This window comes from Tachypleus tridentatus, chromosome 8, assembly GCF_004210375.1.
Source record: "Tachypleus tridentatus isolate NWPU-2018 chromosome 8, ASM421037v1, whole genome shotgun sequence".
Classification (NCBI taxonomy): Eukaryota; Metazoa; Arthropoda; class Merostomata; order Xiphosura; family Limulidae; genus Tachypleus; species Tachypleus tridentatus.
The window spans coordinates 90,296,204-90,321,282 of NC_134832.1; the positions used below are offsets into that span (position 1 = coordinate 90,296,204).

The 25,079-nt window shown below is 33.6% G+C and overlaps 1 protein-coding gene across 5 annotated transcripts in view; it reads left to right on the top strand.

Moving 5' to 3' along the window:
• The first annotated feature begins 3,050 nt into the window (after positions 1-3,050).
• The window catches only part of LOC143222913 (3'(2'),5'-bisphosphate nucleotidase 1), a 38,311-nt gene continuing 16,282 nt past the window's right edge, over positions 3,051-25,079 (top strand). For 2 of the 5 annotated variants that reach the window (XM_076450083.1, XM_076450086.1), the window contains exons 1-5: positions 3,052-4,016; positions 11,420-11,521; positions 11,918-12,028; positions 18,620-18,668; positions 23,666-23,757. In XM_076450083.1, coding sequence (XP_076306198.1) covers positions 3,888-4,016; positions 11,420-11,521; positions 11,918-12,028; positions 18,620-18,668; positions 23,666-23,757 — 483 coding nt within the window. In that variant the 5' untranslated portion in view covers positions 3,052-3,887. Of the gene's footprint in view, positions 4,017-11,419; positions 11,522-11,917; positions 12,029-18,619; positions 18,669-23,665; positions 23,758-25,079 lie in introns of all 5 variants that reach the window. The other 3 variants (XM_076450087.1, XM_076450084.1, XM_076450085.1) reach the window with 3 other exon arrangements.

A 25,079-nucleotide genomic window follows, 5' to 3' on the forward strand; every position in this document is an offset into this window, starting at 1 on the left:
CACATATACTGCAACTATTGCTAGATTTTCACTCTTCCGTATGTAAACACATGGATCTGCTGAACTCTGAACAAATTTCAGTTCCATCATCTGTTCATGAAACGATTTGTTCTAACAGCGTGGTAACTGTTTTAATCCATTTCTTCAGTGTTGTGGATTTACATCTGGAATGTCAGTTTTAAATATTTTAAGAAGCCTGATATCTCGCTTGCTCTTATTTTCTTGAGCTCTTGTAGTGCTTGTAAATGCTTCATTTATTTGCCTTCTGTCTGGTTTTTCCAAATTACTACTATCTGGAATGTTTCCAGCTACTAAGTAATTGTCGATTTGTCGCTGTCCTATCAATTTGCACACACAGGCATATCTTGCCTGTCATTTGGTTACCAGATAGTAGACTGGACATCACTGATGCACAACTACATCCAGTGATTTGAAGGATTTTCACTTTCTTGTCCCTGACATAGACTTCGCCCATTGGTATATTGTGATTTTATGTCACCTTTCGGTATTTGTAACATGCTTCAAACACTAATTGTACTGTTGAACCATTTGCTAAGTTGAGCCAAACAACTCAGCCATGCACTGATCTATCGTGAAAATGGCACTTCTTTCTTGGGGTAAATGTAACGTGTTCTTTAAATTTGTTTTTTCTGTCACCAGCATCCATGATGACAGTCACTCTTTACTTGTTTCTTACAAACACTGTCTTTGTAGGTAGCTCCATCTGCTTTATGAGATTTCTTCTGTTGCTTGTTGGTGATGAATCTTTTCTCCTTTGTGATGTGTCCTATTTTTAACAAATGCAGCATTTTCGTGCCCATTTCATAACAAATAGAGCATATCTTCTCCCTTCTGTCTATTAACCACCTATTGTTGGTAAACTCGTACGCCAGTCACCATTATTTTTTACGTTATCTGAATATTCTTGGACTTACCCATCATGCATGGTGTTTTCTAATTTAGGAACAGTGATGTGTTAGTTGAGTACGTGATCATGGACTGTTTACATTTCAGTAGATCTCTCAGTCCCCTAAAACTATTGTCACCCTTGGTCATATTAGTCTATGTTGTGAAGCACTGATGTAGAAGTACCACACACTGAAATACTGTTTCCTCAGTGTTACGTTTAACTTCACTGCACTTTGGACAAAAGCCTTTCTCAGTAAGCTCGTAGCATTAGAGCAAAACAATTTTTAACTTGTCATAGTCCATGGCATCTTCTGAAGTAATGTCTACATAGTTTGGTAGGCCTTTTCCTGTGAGTAGTGGGCTGAGACAGACTACCCAGTCTCTTCTGCTCCATTTCGGATTTAGGGCGAATTGTTCATATCTCTCTGGAAAGGCACTCATGTCATCTTAATTAAATATGATCTGCTTGGCAGGTTGGACCTGATCCAATTCCTATTCTTGGATCCTTTATCATTCTGTTGGGTGATCTTGGCAATTTCAGTTAGTGTTCTTATTATTTTCATTCATAGTTTCTCCTCTCTCTTTCTCATTTTCTTTCTTCTTTTAGTCTTTTTTCATATATTTCTTGTAGTCACTCCTTTCGATCTAGATCTTGTTGTTGTTTACCAAACTCTCGTAGTTCACTATCTTTGAGCCTATTCATTTATCAAAATCAGCTGAAATGGTTATGTGATATGATCGTAATCTCTGTAGTTTCTCCACCACTACCATAGTGTAAATATAGTCCTACTTATTTCTGCTGGTGGGTTAAGGCGTTCGACTCGTAATCTGAGGGTCACGGGTTCGAGTCTCCATCGCACCAAACATGCTCGCCCTTTCGGCAGTGGGGACGTTATAATGTGACAGTCAATCCCACTATTCTTTGGTAAAAGAGTAGCCCAAGAGTTGGCGATAGGTGGTGATGACTAGTTTCCTTCCATTTAGTCTTACACTGCTAAATTAGGGACGGTTGGCACAGATAGCCCTCGTGTAGCTTTTCGCGAAATAAAAAAAAACAACCTCCTTTTACCACCGTTTACCATTACATAATGCTAAATAAACCAAGTAATAACTATTAAGCTAAACAGTTTTGTACATTCAACAAATCAACCCAGTAAAAAATAAATAAAATAAAGCTCTCTTAGCGGAATATGACCCGTATCTTGCCAATATTTATATTTGTGTCTCCTAGCTTTACCATTGTTACCATTAAATACGACAAAAGTTGAAGCATCATTTTTATCAAATTTCTTAACAGTCCTATACACCTTAGTCAGATCTCCTTTTACTTTTATTTTTTTGCAAGAGAAAACAGATTCAGAGATCTTAATTTTTCTTCGTATGACAAAATTTTCATTCCAGGTATCATCTGAACCTTTTCCAACAATTCAAGGCGCTTTCTGGGGTAAGGAGCCCATAATGGAACAAATTATTTTAAATGTGGCCTGACGGATGATCTATATAACAATATTATAATTTATTTAGACTTATTTTTTTAATTGTAGATATATCCTAAAATCCTGTTTGCTGTTCCACTCCTAAAAACCGCAATATATGGATGGTTTATGAGACTGATCAATCATAAAAACATAACGTCAGCTTTGCATGACAAACGGATTACAAATGGTATGTTTTGTAATAAAAAATGAAAATAAATAAGTATCATAAACATTTATTCTTCTTTACCTGGCCCGGTATGGCCAAGCGTGTTAAGGCGTTCGACTCGTAATCCGAGGGTCGCGGGTTCGAATCCCGGTCGCACCAAACATACTCGCCCTTTCAGCCGTGGAGACGTTATAATGTGACAGTCAATCCCATTATTCTTTGGTAAAAGAGTAGCCCAAGAGTTGGTGGTGGGTGGTGATGACTAGCTGCCCTCCCTGTTGTCTTACACTGCTAAATTAGGGACGGCTAGCGCAGATAGCCCTGGAGTAGCTTTACGCGAAATTTAAAACAAACTTCTTCCCCTTTTTGATTAGTTAGATTACGTTAACAGTTAGATTACGACTTTGAAAATGATCAGGGACTGGTGTGAATTCTTTTTTGAATTTGAGAAATGTCAGATTTTGTGAAACAACAGAAAGAGAAGAATGTATATCTATCATTTCTGGATAGTAGAGGGCGCTGTTGCAATCTAAAGTGAAGTTGCATGACTTTACAAATATTAAATTAATGGATGTCCGGAGGCAGCTTTAATAGGTAAAGAAGAAAGCTTTATTATGAATTTATTTAATATCGTATAAGTGTACAATGTTTCGAGAAGGTTTTTGTCATCATTAGGTACAAATAATTTGCCTAAAACATGAACAAGTATATAGTATTCAACAAAGAGGTCACATGACGGGAGATTAACAATAACAGATTTAAGATTTGGTGTCCTTGTCAGTGTAGGAGTGTTTTATTCTGTTATTAGCCTGATAACAATAACTTCTTTGATTTTGCATTTATTGACGTTTTGTCTAAAACTTCAGTGTTTTTAATAAATGTACTGCTTTTTGAGTTGTAATGGTATTACATATTGGAAGGTTTTTATGTGTTCGATGAATTTGGTTTCAAATTTTCTTACGGTTTCCCCGAACGTCAACAAACGCAAGAAAGTAATCGTGATTGAAAATTTACCAAGGAAAGTAGAAATACCTTCAGCAAGCTGTTAGTAATCTCTAATCTTGTGACCTTACTTTCGTTTTCTTTCTTTTTTTTTTCTGTGCTGTTTCAAAGTAAATTTCGAACTACCTGCACTTGATAACAAAACCCTGTCGAAACGTTGTACATGTGTACTTTGTTCAACTTGAAATAAAGTTTTCTTCATTACTCATTTAAGTCGTCTTCAAATTATTCGTTACAAAGTGGGTACTTCTCATTAAATATTTACGTAGGTCTTAAATTATTCGGTTGTGCTTTTGTTAAGAAGAGAGATCTTGTAGTGGAGAAGGATTTCAATGGCTGCCTCAAGCTCTGCTGCCCCTGTTCTGCTTCGAATTTTGTCAGCCTCTGTCAGTGTTGTTAATCGTGCTGGCAAAATAATTAAAGATGTTATGAAAAAAGGAGATTTGGGAATTGTTGATAAGGTAATAGTAATACTAGTATTGTAAATTATAGTACTAGAGTAGAAAGTAGTAAACAAAACTTTAAGAATCCTTGCTTTACTAATACTTATGCTATACTTAACAGTTAACATAAAACTAGGACAACTAGTGATCTGTTGATTCATCTAAGTTGTCCCATCTAGTAAACTAAACGAGAAATACAATTAAAATCAGTTCTTATCATTAGAATATTTATCAAGCTTTTTCTTCAACTTACTTAAATTTACAGCACCAACTGTACATGAAGACAACCCATTTAAAATGTCAACCACCCTGTTAGAAAAATAAAACTTCAAACTGAAGATAAGCCCTAGTCCTACCCTGCTAAAGTTTATACTTAAGCTCCCTAGTCCTACCATTCTCGGGCCTGGCATGGCCAAGCGCGTAAGGCGTGCGACTCGTAATCCAAGGGTCGCAGGTTCGCGCCTGCGTCGTGCTAAACATGCTCACCCTCCCAGCCGTGGGGGCATTATAATGTGACGGTCAATCCCACTATTCGTTGGTAAAAGAGTAGCCCAAGAGTTGGCGGTGGGTGGTGATGACTAGCTGCCTTCCCTCTAGTCTTACACTGCTAAATTAGGGACGGCTAGCACAGATAGCCATAGAGTAGCTTTGTGCGAAATTCCAAAACAAACAAACAAACCTACCATTCTCATTATTAAAATACATAAAAGGATGATGCATTGATAATATCAATTCCCTTAACATTTTTTAGAAGTCTTGATCAGATACCCTCTCACTTCTCTTTTCAAGAGCAATATTATAGATATTCTGTCCTGGTATCACAACCTTTCCTTCCTAGGTATCAATCTAGTAGTCTGCCCTCCTTTGAATGTCCCTAAGTAAGGAACTCGAGACTGAACAAGTGCTCGAACTGTGGTGTATTCAGTGACCTATAAAGTAACCATATAACCTCGTTAGATGTATACAATATTACAATTCAACCAAAAATTTTCCTTACCCCTTGTAACAACTCGCTTCTTAGATGACCTAAGAGACCGATTAGTCAGAACACCAAGAACCTTTTCTTTTATAAGTTATTCCCATTAGAATTATACTTTTAATTCATATTATGATATCAACATTATTAAAAGTTATCTGTCAGTTATTTGACTAACTCACTAAACAAGGTTAATAATTTTCTAATGAAGTAGCAGCATCCTCACAGCAAGTGACACATACAAACTTAATATCATCAGCAAATTTAAGTAACTCATTAACAAATCCTTCATTGACATCTGATAAAAAAAGCACAGGTTCTAAAACTGAATTCAGAAATACTCTACTTGTGACATTAATCTAGTTTGACTGAATTTTATTTGTAACAAATCAAAATTTTTTTCCAGCAACTCACTTTTCTATCTAACACATCAACATACCCCATACACCTTTAGAGATAGTTGTAACATAACAAGCCTTTTATGTGGTATTTTGTAAGAAATTTTCTGAAAATACAGATAAACAAAATTCACACTTGTACCTTCAGCAGTAAAATCCTTAAAGAGGGCAAAAGGTTAGTGAAACATGATTTTCTCATAGAGAAACTCTATTAAAAATTCATCAGACTTTAAAAAACAAAACATTTCTCATCACTAGTGTATATATAATATAGACATTATGAAGAAAGTCACACAGTTCTAATAATTTAGAATAAACTACTGGTAGGTATGACTAGTACTAGCATGGGCTATGCTAAGCACTAGCCTAAAGGATGCATACCCTGAAAATATGTTCTAAGCTTTTACATAAACTATAATATATTGCAATTTTAATTATTTTGAATAGGAACTACTTCTTGGAGCATAAGTCCCAAATACTTTTAATAGCTAGGGATTTCTCCAATTATTATTACTACTAAAAGCAACATAAAAAATGCTGAATGATATTTTGATTGAGGTGAGTATATGTAAGCCAATCAAGAGCATCTCTTCTATTGGGGAAAAAAAACAATGAAATCTACTTGCTGTTCTTCAGGAGTTTGACTACATCTTTGATGCAAGAAAAATTGATTCTTGTATCCTTTTGTGTGCTGTTGTGATACTGTAGACAGTAAAAACACTTTTAGATATTCACTGATAAGTGGATAAACTTCGTTTTGTGTACTTACACAAATGTTATACAAAACAGACTATTCTGTATTGAATTAGTTCCCCTATATTTATAATTAGTTAACTTATATAATTTATAATGCACAGAACATTTGGAATAAAATAAAAATGGCACAAATATAACTCCCAGAATTCTTTAATATATACTGTATGTATAATTATGTGTAGTACACTACCTAGATATATTAAAATTTTAAGTTAAACAGTACCTTATAAGTGTAATATAGTTAAGTTTAAGTTTCACAGTTCTATTTTAGATCTTCTGATTGTTATATAAATTGCCCATTGTTCATGGACAATGAAAGACCATTTAGTTCTTCAAGGCTGTCTTTACATGTTCAACCTCTGAGAAAATTAAGATTTTAAACACAACCTTTGTATTACATGAAATTTTCAACTGATCTTAAACTTTGGTGAAGTGCTGGCCTCTACTACTCATGCTAACTCATTCTATAATACAATCACTTTGTTAGAAAAATAAAACTTATAACTGGAACCTAGATATGTTTCTATGTCTTAACATTGTGAAGAATTGAAGATTTTTTTATCCTATGATTCCTTATGAAATCTTATAAACTTCAGTAAGATCATCTCTTATCCAACTTTTTTCAAGACAAAATAAGTTAAGAGAACCTATTCCTTCTTTAGGTAATATATCCATCTCAGGAATCATCATAGTAATTCTCCTCTGAAATCTTTTCTAACAAGTCAGTATTTTTTCATAGATAAGGAGGGCAACTATGTTTACATTGATTTATATATACCAAGAGTACCTAGTGATTTATAATCAGTTGATATTTTATCAGTACACACTTAAGTTCTATTAGCTTTACTAGTAGCAAAAAAGCACTGTTTTGATAGCTTGGGTGACTATCATTATTTAGGCCAAGATCATTTTCCTCAGTCACTACTGAATAGTTTTCATTTGTACTAGATGTGCAAATAACCCATATGTTTTACCTTTTACTCATTGTTATAATAACGAGTTCCTTTGCCAAATAAGGTTCAAGCTGTGACCTCTGATGCATTCTTATAATAAGAAAGATCAAGTTTAACAGAACTATTATTAATAATAACCTTTTACTCTCTTTCATCCAATCACCCTACAGTCCATTTAACTAGTCTTTTTTCAATCCTTATCAAGGTATTTTTATAACTAATGTTTTGTGTGGCATCTCACCAAAATTGCATTGAAAATCTAAATTCACTTAAGTTCACATCCTTTTTACTTCATTCAGATAATGAGTAACATATTTGAGGAAAGACTTATTGGCGGATTTCAGGAAAAAATTAGCAGGTTCTAATTATCAAGTATCAATACACCTGTGATGCATGCATTTATATTGCAAGAATCTGAGCATAAAAAGATTTATTTGTGCTAATTTGTTAAGTGATGTCTAGAATACCTTAACATCCAGGTATGAAAAGAGTAGCTTTTCGAGGTGTCTGGTTGCTTCTTAATAGATGATGAATACATGCAGTAGAAGTTTCTCCAATAGAATTTTGCAATACATATGTATAAAAGTGAGGAGTACTACCCCTTATTTTCAGTTTCTCTTTGTTAACCTGGAGGAAGGGACAGGTGTTGCTTGATTTTTTTTTTTTTTTCACATGCCAATGCCAAACTGAATTTATGGTCTCCATTTTAGCTGCATGGCATATGTATGGTGTGTATCACAAATAAGAATACTATATGCTCAAGTAATGTGATTGGTTATTAAAGTAATTAGTAGCTAAAGTTACACCATTCAGACTCTGCTGTACAGTTTTGCTGCTAAGATGGTTAGAAAAAACACTGTTCAAGTGATTCTTATTGGAGAGAATAAGAAGATAGAAAGCATGCAAACTACAGCTTTTTTCTTCTCATTTCCATTAGTTTGTCCACAATTAACATAAATGTTAGACTTGTTGGCTTCTAGTAGTTCCACAGCTTTTGGAAGTTAAACCATAACTTCTAAAAATAAAATAGTTTTTAACATAAGTTGTAGCTTCAAAGACTTTGTTGATGTGTGGACTAAATATATCACTTTTAATCCAAGTCAAGTATCTTAACTTTTATGAAACATTTAAAAACTGTTACATGTAATTAAAATTAATTTTATATTTGAAATAAAACATGATATACAAGGTTTGTACATATATAGAGTATGTATACACATATTTATAAACTTTTAGTACACATATGTATATCAATTAATTGCAATAAAAATTCAAAACCAAGGCCTATGAAGAATTTCTTTTAAAAATTCAGCCATATTATACTTTACAACACTCAAATTGACCATGTAGGCTTTTAAAGCTGAGAATAAAGAGGTTTGTCAAGGCTCAACTGAAAACCAAACATTTTTCTATATGAAAGTTTGTATTCTAGAAAATAAACATTTCTGTTGTAGAGACCAAAACTAAACTAACAAAACTTTGTAAAAGAGATTGAACAAGATGTCACTATAAAGTGCCAGCTACAAGTTATCAATTTGTAATAAAAAAAAAGTATACAAATTCTGTAGCTTTAAACTACAGAAATCTGAATTGTGTCTAACTTATGGAGAGAAGATCTTAAGTTTTTTGTATTAAAATTGATCATTTCTCTTTGAGGTACATTTTGAAAGTACAGTTCATAAGAGATCTTATCAGAAGTATTATCTTAAGTGTGGATCACTACATTTATTTAAATATAGATGCCAACTAAAAGGTAAATGTGTGGCTTTTATTGTTTAAACTAGGGAGTGTTAAGTTTTACAGTATCTCTAGTGCAAGCCAATGCTTTAACCTTCAAGTCTGTTTGAAAGTGATGAGATCTTTTTATAAAAATGCTATTTTAGGTAGTTGGTTCTATGGATTGAGCCTAACCAAGCTTATACCACCAGCAATAGGTTGTTTTATTTTAAAAAGGAAGGGTGATGGTAGCTACTTATGTTAAAGTTAAACCAAAAGAGCTGGAGGATATTAATCCTAGTATTACTGATGGGGTCCATATAAATCTCATTGACATTTTACAAATATTCTAATCTCACATTAATCATGATTGTTGCACATAATTGGTCTTGAGCTCATGTTGACATGCATAAGTATGAAAACATTATTCAAAGCCAGAGGAATTAAAATTTTCTCATTTAGAAAATGTAGTCAATTATGATGGAGCCTGATATTACCATTAATTTTTAAAGTTCATGGATTAGGGAGGTAGCTTATGCTCATTGTGTCTCAAAATGCACTATATTTTCCTATTTTTTATCATTTACAGAAACCTGCTCCAAGATCTTCCTTAGATTAGTTCAAGATCTTAGACAAGTGGCTTATCTTTGGGGTAGTGGTAAATAAGCATCCAACTCAGCTTGATTAACATTTGTATTTTTAGGTACATTTTACCAAACTGTTTATAAACTGAATTGCTTGAGGGTTCATGACTTTGTTGGTTGCAGGCTTAAAGTATTGTTTTTTTCAAGGTTTTACAGGAGTTGGCAGATCACATATATCAGCCTCTTTTTTTAAATTTTTGATAAATTAGTATATATACAATAGGCAGGTGTCTTGAGATCTGAAGAATTACTTAGTTACTTGATTTTATTAAGGAATGGTGTTTACCTGGAAATATACTTCTGTTGAGAGAAAAATTATAGTGTAACAAAATATTTCCAAAATCAGTTGGTGAAATATGACGTAATGAAATTGAGCCATGATGAATTCAATAAAAGGAACTCTTGCTAATTGGTTATTGATTTTTGAGGATGGTTTCTATTATATGGATGATGGATACTGTGTGGATTTGGTGTATTTACATTTTTGAAGGCTTTTAAAAAATTTGTTAAGAAAATTACATTGGTGGAGATTGGTGGAAAATTGGTTGTAGGATAAGTAGAGGAGAAGGTAAATATTTTTTTTTTAATGTAGTTTTGTCAAATTGAAACTTTGGTATTGATGTTCTTCCCAGTGATTTACCTGTTATTAAGTTCCATAAGTTGCTTAACTTTAGTACTGAGAAGGTTGAGGTGCTACAGAATGACTTGGATCAATTAATAGGTTGATGAAATAGTTGAAAAATTATGATAATTGTCTAGAGTAGGTGCAAGGTAATGCATTTTGTTTATTATTTGGATTATTCGTTTAATATATATGGAAATCTGCTCAGTAGAATAATTAATTAAAGAAAAAGGATCTTAATGTGGTGGTAATCTGATACATAATGTAAGTCATTTGAACTATTGAGGTTCTTTTGTTAGTAGGAACCTAATAGAATTTTAGGATGAATTTAATAAACTACTTAAAAACAGAACATCCAAGTGATATCATAAAATATTCCCTACACTTTAAGCTGTTGGTATGTTATAAGAGTAGAGGAATGGCAGCAACAGCCTTACTAGCTTAACCATAAATACAACAAATTGGAACAAGTAATTATTTACTTCATGTGTGTACAAATATATAGTTTAGCATCACTTGGAATATTATCTATGGTTTTGGTTTCCATGTCTAAGAAAGGATTTTGGCTTGTTGAAAAGTATTGAGAAGGATCTTCTAGGATAATTCTGAGGATGACAGGATTATCTCATGGAGGATAGATTTAAGTACACAATTATATCTTGAGAAAAAAAGGATAAAAGAGTAACTCTCATAAGCAGGTATCACACAGTTCAAGTATATTTATTCTCTTTCATTTTACTGTTTTTCATTTATCTTTGTCATTAAAGATTCTATCTTTTCTGGATCTGAGTTGTGTTTTCATGTTCCTTAGTCTGCTTTATAGCTGCTCATTGTTTTAACTGCTTGGAATATCACATTCATAAACCTTAATAAAATCCATTTGCTTCTGGTATGTGGACCTGTTTGCTTGGAAGTACTGATTTAGTAATCCAGTTTTAGTAGTTCCTACATTTGGGATCAAACCTGGGGTCTCTCACTTGTGAGGTAGTGTTCCATCAATAATATTAATCCACTAATTATTGTTAGCAACAACTAATCAAACTACCTCATGTATTCCCTTTTCAAAAATTAAGATCATTCTTCTCAAGGTTGTGGGATGCACCATACTGTGTGGTAGTTTTTCTATTGTAATCCAGTTTTCCTATGAACATTGTATTTAAGATTTAACAACTCTACCTGAATCAAGTTGCCTTTAAATTAGTTAGAATACTGAAAGGGTTAATGGGTTGAATTATGTCTCAGCCATAGAACAATAAGAAAAAGAATTTTGCTTGTATTGGCATTGGTCTTACATGTTTAGTGAATAAAATATAAGCTGTTTATTTATGCTTGTTCTGAGAATGTTACTATCTACAGGGAATCGATGACCTTCAGACAGAAGCTGACAGATCTGTACAACATTGCATTGTAACATCTCTTTCTAGACAGTTTCCAAAAATAGCTATTATTGGTGAAGAGGTAAGTTAATGAATACAGTATTCTTACTTTTTGTGATGATTTTGTTTATTGTGGAGGAATAAAAAATTTGAAAAATTGTACATAAGGTGTGCAAAAATCAGTTTCAATGGATATTTATTGTTTATAACATTTTATCTAACTTATTTTAAATGTAATTATGTGGATTAGAAAGTTAAGAAAATGCCATTTTAATGAAAGAAATACAAAGTTGAAACTTTGAAATAAGAATCAATTTTGAGACAGATACAGTTATAACTTGTCTTGTGCAGTCTTGTTAGCTTTTATATTTACATACAAGTAAGACCTATGACAGAACAATATTAATAAAAGTTTTTGACACTTCATTTGTATTTTGTTATATATATTATATTCAAGACTAAAGCATTTTTCCTTTAGGAATTAGATTCAGAGGAAAAAGTTTTGGACGAGTGGATAGTCACAAGTTTGGATAGTGATGTACTTGCAAAAAAATGTCCTGCAGACCTGGCTTCTGTACCAGAAGAAAAGGTTAGACTTTGTGACTTTAGAAAGGACTTTTATCCATGGGCAAAGTTGTTTAAAAGTTAGCATTTGAGTTAAATATTAGTTTGTGATGATGTTTACTATCACCGAAAATTATTTTTCAAGCTCATCATTTCATAATTTATCACAAGTATTAAATCTGTATTCAAAGTTGTGTTGTTTTGTTTTTATCTGCAGGCCTCCAGTGACACAGCACAAATAGTCTACTGTATAGCTTTATGCTCAACTATAAACAAACATTTCACTAACAGTAATTTAACATACATTTGATGTTTTAGATGCAACAAAAAAACATAAGTCAGAGTGTACATGCAAGGATCAAAATTGCTGAGAAAAGGAATAACCTGGACTTTTATCCCAGGGCCTGGTAATTTCTCAGGGGCTTCCTGAAAGTGTTTGATGGCATTAGACTGATGAAAAGACACAAAAGGTTGCTGCTGAGACTTCTATTTTGATATATCTTTGAACTTCCAAATCACTCTTTACAGCTCTGTCAAGGATTTATTTGAACTTGAAACAACCAGTATTATGTACAGGATGTTTCTAAGCATGAGCAGACTAAATATTTAATTTTTTTTACATAATTATGTAACTAATTATATTATCATTTTAAGCATTAAAATATTTTGTTACAAAAAGATAGAGCTGCTTTGTGGATTTTCCAGATGTCATTTTTAACAGGTAAAACTGTTATAATGTTTTGTGATTTTTAATTGTAGTACTTACAAAAATCCGTATTGACATTGTGCTTCATTGAATCTTTTTTTTGACAGTTTTAATTCTGAAATTATGGTGTCAAAGAGCCACATGTTCATTTCCCAAACAGTTGCCATTTACTTATGTCTTTTCTGCATACTATGACTCCATGCCTTTTTTAATTAAACAGTGGTTTTAACAGTATTGCAACCAGATGTAGCTTAGTGGTTAGTGTGATCTTACTGTGATTAATGGTTAATGGTGCAATATTAGAATGATAGCCAAATCCCATTATTTCATTAGACAAGAACTGCCCAAAATTTGGCAGTGGGTGCTGTTGACCAGTTGCCTTCTCACTATTCAAGCCAATTAAAAATTAAAAGATGGCTATGCCTAGGTAGCCCTTGTATAGCTTTGCATAAAAAACTAAAATTGAAAGTGTCAACTTTACCCAGCATCTTCATCTCATTACGTAATTTGATAACTTATTATCCTGATGTGTATTTAAATGAGTAATGAATAACAAAGGTTGTTTAAACAGGTCTTAATGGATTTTACTTGTGGCAGCCAGTCAGGTTAATTTATTACCACCATTTGCTTTTGTCATGAAACTAATTCTCTAGCATTTACTAAGTCACAGCAATAAATTTCTAATTTCTCTGAATGTTAACATAAAATGTTTTCAAACAAGACTGAGGAGAGTAGATGCCACCATCAGTTTTTTACAATAGAAGTCAAATTAATTGACCTGAAATTTTTGGTTGCAGTGTAGCAGCTCATAGAATGTCTTTGAGTTTTTCAAGTACAAACAATTAGTTCAAAGATTTGTCATGTCTTGACTAATTTGAGATTTAATTACACTTTTGAACTCAGAAGGCCATACTCTTTCAACTGATGTATTTGACAAGATCTTGTAAATTACTTTACTCTAATTCTGCCCAAAAGAATATTAATTTGAGGAGAGATTAATAGAGATCCTGATGAGAAATAAAAGGAAATCTGATATACACATTGCTGTATTGCTGTTACACATTAATGTGGCTAATAAAAAGGAAAAAAGTTTCATAGATTAACATACTCTAATCCCACCTTAAAAATTTCAAGTGCTATAGCTGTTGAGGACTCCATCTTATTTTAAAACTCTCTTGACCCTTCTTTCTGTAAAAGAAGTACCTCATCAGAACATCTGCTCATGTGTGACATCCATAAAAGGGAGGAGAGGATCGTGGTGATTGAGGGGTTTCATTTATGGGTCTGTTTATATTGGTGGTACTTTAACCCTGGCTATCCTTTACTGTGCGTGTCAAGTGGGTTTAATGGCTTACATTCAAACTGTTATTAATCTACTTTTTGTTTATCTTATACCAATAAATATAGTGTAAACTCTTAGCTAATAACCGTGAGTTAATAGTGTGCAAGTTAAATTTATAAGGCAATATTTTAAAAAATCTTGAATTTCCCTGAGTGTATCACATTTTCTCTTGGCATGCCCTCTTCTCTATTTTATCTGCCATGCCTCCAATAAACACAAAATTAAACATAAGTCATTAATTATAAAATATCACTGCTTAGACAAACCATAATTTTTGTAGCCTTCAATTTTGTTTGGTTACAGAGCTATCAAATGCAAAATCAGACCCCTCTTGCCACACCCACTTGTCAAATCCTCTCTTTCAGGATTTTTTAATAGCTTTTTTTTATGTTTAATTCTATATTATTTATAGCCAATAGAAGGATACAGTTTTCATTTATCAAATGATGTTTTATAATGGAGAATTTTGAATTCCTGTGTTAATACAAGCTTTGTTCCTAATGGGAAAGGTAATGACTAGCATGGATGAATTTGTAACGGCTTTTGTTACATAGTTAGAAAGCTAGAGAAATTGTGTTAGATGATAGAAATTGTTTTTTTTTCCATGTTATTATTCTATATTCTTTGGTGCATTATTTAAATAAATAAATATTTAGTGCATTATTACTATTAGTATAAAAAAGTAAGGCTAAGTGAAATAAATTGCAGCAGAATATATCCAAGATTGAAAAGACTTACTTTTAGTCTTGCTCTAAGTGGTTGGAGGAAAAAAAAGAGGTACAGAACTTAAGGACTGTAAAACAACATTTCTTACTTAAAGGCTTGGAAGTTGTTCTCAGCCTTTTCAATCTTGGATATATTCTGCTGCAATTTATTTCACTACCACAGTGGGAGTGCAAACAAATCTTTTCATGTCTCTATCAGTCTTTTTCACACCATGTAAAATATTTTTTCTTCTGTGAGTCCAAGAGTTGATAAAACTCTGCCTGATTAATGATGATGGAAACCCACTTGAAGTAAAAATGTATTCTCAGAACAGCTGATATGTATAATAAAACTTTAGTTACATAAAATACAGAAAAATGTTTCAGCTTTCTTAGGTCATCTTCAGGTTAACCTGTGCCTACTCGTGTCACTGTCTCCATTATAGTTTCCAGTAATTGCTCGGGTCCATCTTTTTTGGCTCTGAGCTGAAAAATCGTTGATTGGTTGTGCACCCTCAGTCATTTGATTTTCCTTCTTTCAACAGAGATCTGCCCAATTGTCTGAGGACAGGTTCTATAGGGGTTGAAACATCTTTCTATTAAAGACAAACAGAAGTGTTCTCTGCCCTGTTGCTCACCACCAAAATAAAAATGGCCATTTTGATACAATGGAACTGTCAAAATTTCATTCTAATTTGGTTGACATTAGGGCATTTGGCAGTGATGAAATCTTACAATCCTGTGTGTCATTCCTTGCTCGAAACATTTCTTCAGTTTCAGCAGTTTGTCTTGTATAGGAATGACAGGTTGTATAATGATTGAGTTGTTAAAGGTGTGGAACTGCTTGTTGATTAAGAAGTATCCACTTTGCCTATGCTTCTCAATACTTATCATAAATTAGACTTTGGTGACCTTACTAATCAGCTGCCTCTTCCTCCTTCATCTTGGGGGGCCTTAATTGACACAGTCCCCTTTAGGGTGGTGCTGATATTGATGGGAAGAGTTCTATGGAGCATATGCTCTAAGATTACAACTTTTCTGTCTTCAATACTGGTTCATTCACCCAGTTAGCCTTTTTACTCTAAGGTGTTATCATTTTGTCATCTTTTGATGCCACCTTACCTGTGTGTGACTGTGGAAGTTGGAGCAAGTTGATTGGCTTTTCTTTATCACTGTCTCAGAACTTGATCCTACTGTTGTTAGTCTTCTATTTACTAAAGAGTGCAGGAATGTAGTAACTGATTGTACTATTGAAGCAGCTGTTAATTGTATGCCTCAAACCTCAATATATTTCCCATGATATCTGTGTATTCCATGGTTGCTTTCCAGTTCGACGGTCAGATATCGAACCCAGAAGGAAGCTTGGATTAAGTTCACCACCAGTTCTAAAATTGGATGGGACAAGATTTGGAATGTCTAAAGGGAAGTATGCTTCCCATTCCCTTTCCATCTTATTCTCCAATAGTCAGGAAGTTGGTGATGTATATAACATCAACTACACTCTTGGGGTGTGCTTTTCCCTCCATTCTAGCACTGCCATCTCTTCTTTTGCCTTCTTGGTCATCAAGTCTCATGCTGAGAGATTGCCTCTTTTCTATTAGGAAGATCATCTCTATTATTATAGCCATCAATTTGCACTGGCATTACATCAGTTGGATGTGATGATGTTTTCTATGAGATGCTACATCATCTCTCTCCTGCTTGTTTTGCTCTTCTCCTGGGTGTTTTTAACTGGATTTGGCAGAAGAATGTGTTTCTTGATGCTTGGTGCAAGGCAATTGTTATACCCACTTTCAAAGCCTGGGAGGATCCAAAGGTTCCTTCTAATTATTGTCTAATTGCTTTGATTAGCTGTTTCTATAAGTTTTTGAAGAGGATAGTTAATGTGTATCTTGTTTGATTCATTGAATCAAACAACCTCCTCTAGCCCACCTATGTGATTCATTATGAAAGTCTTCCTCAAGAGAAAGCAGCTAGTTTCTGTCTTTGGTCTTGAGAAGGCTTGTGACACTACATGGAGGTTTGTCATTTTGCCCATTTTCATTTATACCATTTTACTCGACAGATAATTCCAAGTCCATGTGGGTTCAACTCTGGCCTGTTCTTTCTTGTCTTGAGTGTAACCCTTTTTAGCATCAAAATCAATGCTATCACCAAATAATTTCTTCCTTCTGTTGCATACAGCCTCAATGTCAATGACTTGCACATTTCTTGTCAATCATTGAACATGAGGTTTAATGAGCAGCAGCTTCAGACTTTTATCACTCACTTTTTGAGGTGGAACACAGGAAATAGTTTCACTTTCTCTTCTTTAAAAAACATTTCTGTCCATTTTTGCCATGAGCAGGGTTTACACCCTGATCCTGAGCTCCATCTTGGTGGTAATGTTATTTCCCTTGGTTTTTGAGACAAGGTTCTTGAGGCTTATCTTTGACTAGAAGTCTACATTTTTCATATTAAGTAGCTTTGTATAAAGTGTACAGGGGCACTGAACATCCTGCATCCTCTCTTTCATATGTTTGGTGTCAAATAGATGTTTCATGCTCAAGATCTGTTGTGCCCTTGTAAGGTCTAACTGGACTATAGGTTTATGGTTCTGCTGGGCATTCTCCTGTGGGGGTGTTGGACTCAGTTCACCATCTAGGGCTTCAACTTTATAGAGGGACTTTCTGCATTTCACTCATTCAGAGTTTCTATACTGAGTTATCCTTCATTTCAGACATTTGCAACTTTCCTTGGTTTATGCTACCAAGCATTGATTCTTACCACAGTATTTCACCTGTGGTTATGTTTTCTTTACTTGGTGGACTTTGCTCTTTTGGAATTAATGGTCAGCTATTCCTCTGTTTGACCTTTTTTTCTTGGCAGAATTTGATGGTATTGCTCAATCCAATGACCAGACTGTTCTTTCATGACTTATTATTATTCCCATCTATGACCTTTCTGTGAATCATGTGAGGAAGGTGGATACGCCTAATTGTAAGTATCATCTTCTCTTTGCCAAACATATTTTAAACCGTTCTCAAATTAATGTCTGGTTCAAAATCAGGTGACTTTACAACCTTTGACATGGTTTGTAGTGGTTCATTGGTTGTTCATAGGATTCCCTGTATGGTTTTTATATTCAATGTTGAGTTGTATGCCATTTCTCTTGTTTTGGATCATGAAGAAGCTAAGCAGTACACTAACTGTACTATATACATTGACTCTACAGGTGCAAATAACTTGTTTTAGAATATTTATGATCAAGTTGAGATGTAACAAGATCTTTGTTTCTATATGTTTTTTATTTTTAGATATGTAAACTACAATTGCACTTAACTTTTTAAGAACTTTTAAATTGCAAGGTGGCTTTTAATTATAATGCTTAATAACTTCTAACTTGTATCAAAGAATTGAAACTTATAATAATGGTTGTATATTGATTTATTTAGCAATTGGAAATTTGTAACTTTTAATGATTCCAGTGGAAAGAATAAAAGTCTTGGGTTTCACAGTATTTGCTAATTAAATTTTGAAAAGGAACAGATCTTTGTGTTTTGTTTGTGTTGTTTTATTATTTTAAAAAAGTAACAAGCCTTGGGATAGTAAGGTATTATAGTCACTATTCTACAGGTGACTTCAAAGGTTAACATAAAGCCCTGTCTAGAATATCTCCTATCAACTTATATAAAGGGACAGAGAGAGTACATTGAATTTTTTTGTTATGATTGACATGAAAACGTCCTGTACCAGAGATAACAGTAAAGTAGGTAAATCACAAAAATAAAACTGCTAATCAAAATATCACTACTCACTCAATTCTCTTTTTATTAATATGCTTGAAAGGATTCACCAAAAATACTGATGCTTTTTTTCTTTTAGGTTGTTGTCTGGGTAGATCCTCTGGATGGTACTTCTGAATATACTCAAGGTCAGTACTGTACTAATTAAATTATTCTGTGCACAATTTCTCACAAACACAATAGGATTTGTGGTTATAATTGATATTAAAGTAGTGTTTATGACGTTTTTGTTTTATTACAGAAAAGCTAGTTAATTGATCAGAATTACTCTTTAGTAAATTTATAGAAAGTAATTACAGAAAATATATCTTGGAATTACTTAGCTTAAGTTACAACAGTGTGTACCATTGGAAGATTGCATGATGCATGCAACCAGTCTATCTATAAATCTCTCAAACAATTCACATTATATTTCTGACATTTACATTTGTATAACTTCAGTTATGTTATGCTAGAAAAACTAAGAAAAACTGTTAAACAGTTTTGAAATTCATGAAAATAGTTTGGAAAATGTAGAAACTGTTCTTAATGTTTTTCAGTTGAAATTAAGGGAATCGTGAGACATACAAGTATTTGATAGGTGTTCCAATTAGTAGACCAATTTTTATCATTCGTGTTTTATCCAGAGTTTGATGACTAGAACTACTGATATCTTCCCCTTTCAGTTCTTAGGCATAATCGATAGGGAAAAGGGTAGAGACTAACTCAGTGACTTTAACGATTGATTTTAACAATCGTATGAGATAACTAAAAACTTCCTTGATGATCAACTTAAAACTGTGTTTTCTGACAGATGGCTAGTGCCCTGTAATAGACCTTTACGTAAATAACATTACAGTCTACTGTATGCTTATCCATGCCCACAAGATACACATAGCTGATCATATCTGGTTAAATACCACATAAAATTTATGTTCAGCTTATTAACCATAGAAAATTTAGTGACTAGAACAGTAAACAATGAAGGTACAAATTAAAGTATAATATGTGTGAGAGTTACAATGCATCTATAGTCTTATTCCAGGCTGTACTTTATGGGCATTTTGCATTTGTTATAGTTTTCGTACTATAAGTTTTAAATTAGTAATAATATCTTCATGAAATTTGCATATTATGTGTAAACATTACGAGGCTTTTGTACAGAAAATCTTTTTTTTATAAAGTTTCAAGATTTCTTAAGTAATGTTTTTCTTGTGCCTTTTTGAATGTTGACTATCCAACATGCAATGTAATTTTATTTAAGATTAAAAATAACTGTATGCATAAGAAAAATTTTAAGTTTCAAATGCAAAATTTTGCTAATCTCTTGATAATTATCAATTTTTTTTTAAGGAAAAACTTTACCATTTTTGTCTGTTATTTTCACTACTGTATCTGTATGGATTGGGTTGATTTGGCTGACCTTGTAACCACAATAAAAAAATTAGGAAATAATTATAAATTATGTTTATTTTTGTTTTAGAATGACAACAACTTGCAACATGGAAACATAAATTAGTCTAAATAGCTTAATTCTCATAATATTATATGTACATATATATTTATTATATAGACCTTTCAACCATGCCTGGCTAATGTTACAGAAGTTGCAGTGAAATGATGCACGTGCACTCATGTTACAGTATCCAAGAATATAAAATATCCTTTACAAAGTGACTTGTGTTTTAGCTGTGTTTTAATGGTCTCCTATTTTGTAAAAATAGTCAAATTTCAGTTATAATACATTACATCTGTATATACATTATTACTATTCACAAATAAATTCTTAAAACTGAATTTTCTTAAAGCATAGAACAATAAACACAGAGATATGACAAACAATTTTTTTGTTATGAACTTTGTAACTTTTACACATTTGCTGCTTGTCATAAGCTGCTAAGCCTTATCAAACTTCATACATTGAGGTTTTGAAACAAAATATTTTTGTTTGGGTTTCATATAGACATTTTGAAATAACCAAAAATCGTAAGTTACTATATTAATACCATAGAATTCCACTATAATTTATAAAGCTTAGTAATTAAGCTGTATCCGAGTCTAAAAAATATGAAATTTTAAACTCACTAATGTGTTACTTTATCACTTGGAAGATAGCATGAAAAGAAAGTTCGCTGCACAAATACATTGCAGAAGCTCAGTATACCACTAGAGGACATTTTTAGCTTTTGATTGGTTATAGATACATCACCAGGTGAAGTAGGTGTATGTAAACAGGTATTTTCAGAAATTGAAGAGGTTGATTCAATAAATATATTGATATCTTAGAAATGAGAAAAGATATGAGGTTCTAATTTTACATTATAAATTGTAAGTATTGGTATCTAATTTGTAATAAACTATACTCTTCAAAACAAGAAATGCAAAAGGGATATTTTTGTTATTTTAAAGAGAAATATATGTAATAATGTTACATGCTCAGAGTATGTGATGTTACATGTGTTAAGGCACTGATTGTCAGACCAAAATGACAATAAAAGTTGTGCACTTTGAAAACGGAGGAAAACATCGGATTTTTCGCCAAAATGCATGTGTGTCCAATAAATTCGTTTGAGAGATCTGCATGTTCAGCAAATGTAACATGTGCAAAATCCCTATAAAAGTGATGGGTTCTCGGTTTCCATAGCTCAGTGTTAAGCCACCGACACGCAATACAGTTATGCCAAGATTGACTGAAGCACAACGCAACAATGTCATTGGTCGCTTGGAAGCAGGCGAATCTCGATCAGATGTTGCCAGAGCTGTGAATGTCCACCCAAGCACCATCACAAGGCTATGGAATCATCACCAACAACATGGATCAACTCCTGACCGTCCACGATCTGGCAGACCTCGTGTGACCACGCCTGCACAAGATCGCAACATCCAGTTACGTCACCTTCGGGATAGGACCACCACTGCAACACCTACTGCCTCAACCATACCAGGGCTGCGTAGGATTTCTGATCAGACCGTACGCAACCGTCTACGAGATGCAGGAACCCGACCTCGACGTCCAGTCAGAGGCGTCATCCTCACCCAGCAACATCGTCAAGCACGGCTACAGTGGACTCGGACACATCGGGTATGGCTTCATCAACAATGGAGGCATGTTTGGTTCAGCAATGAATCATGTTTCATGCTTTGTAGACAGGATGGAAGGACCCGTGTTTACTGTCGCCGAGGTGAACGTTTTGGAGCAAACTGTGTGCAGGATGTTGACAGATTTGGTGGTGGCAGCATCATGATGTGGGCTGCCATCGCCTACAATGCCAGAACAGACCTTTTGCACAAATCGAGGGAATCTTACTGCTCAACGATATGTCGACGAGATTTTTAGGCCCCATGTACAACCCATCATGGTGAATGTCAACGACGTTTTTCAACATGACAATGCCCGTCTTCACACAGCCCGACTCACCACTGTCCTCTTGAGACACCTCAACATCAACGTTCTTCCCTGGGCCCCCAGATCACCAGATTTAAACTCCATCGAACATCTTTGGGACGAGTTGCACCGACATCTGCAACAGCAACAACCTCAACCACAGACTCTACCTCAGCTTGCAGCAGCTTTGCAGGCTGAGTGGACAGCCATTCCACAGGATGTGATTCATCATTTCATCACTTCCATGGGCAGGAGATGCCAAGCAGTTATTGACTCACAGGGGGCATACTTGTTATTGACGTTGAGTGAGCGTGGACTTCGCCTTTGCAGACTTTGGATGTTCAGCAGTGAATGTGCAAAGTTTCACACATGTCATACAGAACTACCCGGAATAAACTTGTTAACAATTTGTCTCATATTTTGCCTTTTACGTTTCTTTTTTTGAAGAGTATATATTTATATTTGGACATCCCAAACATCTAATTTGAACCACTGCTGTATTAAACATACCACATGACACAAAAATTGATATTTAGGTTATTTTTTTAATATTTACTTTTAAATTAAGAAACTAACTACTGTATAATACCAAAGTTTGGAGTATTCACAATTTGATACCATACTTATTTACATACCTTCAAGAAATAGTGATTCAATAAAGTTTTGAATGGGAGTCAACAAGTGTGATGATATGACCTTTGACCTGTATTGGTAGGCTTAACATATAGTTGCTTATTAAATATTTTACTTGTTGTAAGCATATTAAATTTTTTCTTTGTTTGGATAACAAATATTTTATTATATTAGGTAATAAATGAATAAAACTAGTGTATTAGCTACATTCAGTGTTAACAAAACAAATTAGAATATCTACTTGACACTGTTTTTCAGTTGATTGGGAACAAAAGTGGTATGATAGCTTCATTCATTGTTAATAAAACACATTGGGTTTTATGCTTGTCACTGTGTTTCAGTTGATTGGTAAACAAATGAAGATGATGTTATAGTTTCATTCAGTGTTAACAAAACACTTTTGGATTTATGAACAGTAAACTGTTTATTAGAAAAATTTATAATGAAATGATTATTTATGAAGCTCATTATCTTTCTTTACATTTGAATAGTTGAAGATATGGTAACATTATGCTCATGGTTTGGTTAAGGAGCTTGTTTTCATATCTTTATGGCAAGAGATTTTAGCATTTCAAGTTACAATTAATTCAGGAAATAGAGGATGATGTTGAGAAAAGTGTAGGCATGCAGAAAACTGCCTTTATTTAGGTTGTAATTGATAAAACTACTGGTGTTGTAGGTTTTAGCATTACAGTATTTTTTTATTTGACTGCAGAATGTTCTAGTGATTTATGCAATATATCTGTTGTTGTACCTCTGGTACAAGAACGTGTACTATTAACAAGGTATTCAGTAGGTGTTTTTGTCTTTAAAGTTGAAGGCTTCTTTTAAGCTAGACACATTGAATTTGTGAAGGTGACTACACTGTCACTATAGAAAAGAACAACAACAAAAACACAATTTGATTATTGAATATGAGGTACACCTAAAGGATGGTTAAATTCTAAATTATGTGAATCTGATGCATGTAGAACAGATACTGCTATGAATATCACCTTTGAGTGAAAACCTTCGCAGATCAGGTGGCAGTTTTTTGTCAGCTGTTCTTAATAATGTTTTATTACCTTAGTTTTTTTAAGAAAACACTTGATTCCTAATATTTTTCTAAGTATGGCTTATGGTTTTTAGGGCTTCTGGACCATGTTACTGTGCTTGTTGGGATAGCTGTGAATGGAAAGGCTATAGGAGGAGTAATACATCAACCTTACTATAACTATCAGGTAAGAATAAAGAAAGGTCACTGGTATGCGTCACTGTTGTGTGGTTGTCATATATTATTACTATTTCATTATTTCTTGCTGTTTGTTCTACACACTTAGTGTGAACTGAGTAGTGTTATTAATTATCAATAGCTATCACATATATTAGAGGCCATTTGATAATAAACCAAATTCCCAAAGTTTATAATATCACATGTAAAGCTGAGTTATTAGTTGTAGCTATCAGTTGCTTAACTGATTAGTACAGTGCTCCTCAAACTATGGTACATACAAGCAAATATGAAACAGGTGGCACTGGTGCTGCTATATACTTGCTTTCTCTTCAGTCAGTAATTCGAAGTTAATGTGGGGGATAGCCTTAGTATCTGTCAAAAACAAAGACAAGACTAGCAAGCAATATTTAGATTAGTTGGAATAGTTAAAAATAGTAGTAATTGGAAACTTTAATTTCAATTAATCTAATCATAATTTTAATTCATTAATTAGTTTTTGTGTTGCTAACTGGTGTAATCATTGCTCATACAGTTACGACAGAAAGTGTTCGTACCCCTGTGTCATGAGTAGTTTTTTCCTCATAACTTAAAAAGTATCAAGATTAGGATAATGAAAGTATAGTATATTATACATATCATACTAACACATATCTACATAAATTTTTGTATAAATGGAAGGACAAATAAACTGTTTATAAACAAATAACCAAACATAGGACAGGTGACTGTGTGGGATCTGCCATGGTTCGGTGATTGTGTGCATAATCCTCTCTACAGCTTCTGTGTTCACTGCTGAATTGTACACCATTTCTCTTGCCCTGGATCACATAGAAACTAAGCAGCACTCAAATTGCACTATTTATACTAACTTGCTTAGTTCTCTATTGACCCTGAAATTGCTTCATGTTAGTTCACACTCTTTTCTCATTGATATTCACAACTGACTGGCCCATTTCTCTTTAACATTCAGTTTTTCTGGATACCACTCTACGTTAGTATTCATGATAACAAGCTCACTGACACTGCAGCTAAATATACCTGTTCTGGCCTGTTCCATACATGGACTATGGTCCTGTATTCAAGGCTTGGCTCTGTCCCGGTTGGCAGTCGACTTGGAGTGAGCAACATGAAAACAAATTTTTCTAAATAAAACCTTCCATTGAACTTTGGCTGTCTTGCTACTGTGAGTATCAGAAAGAGGAAGTTGTTCTAACTAAACTATGCATTAGTCACAGTTTTTTAACTCATCTCTTTCTTTTATCTGGACTGATGCACCAGTGTGTTGTCTGTGTAACACTCAGGTCACAATAAGTCACATTTTACTCTTAC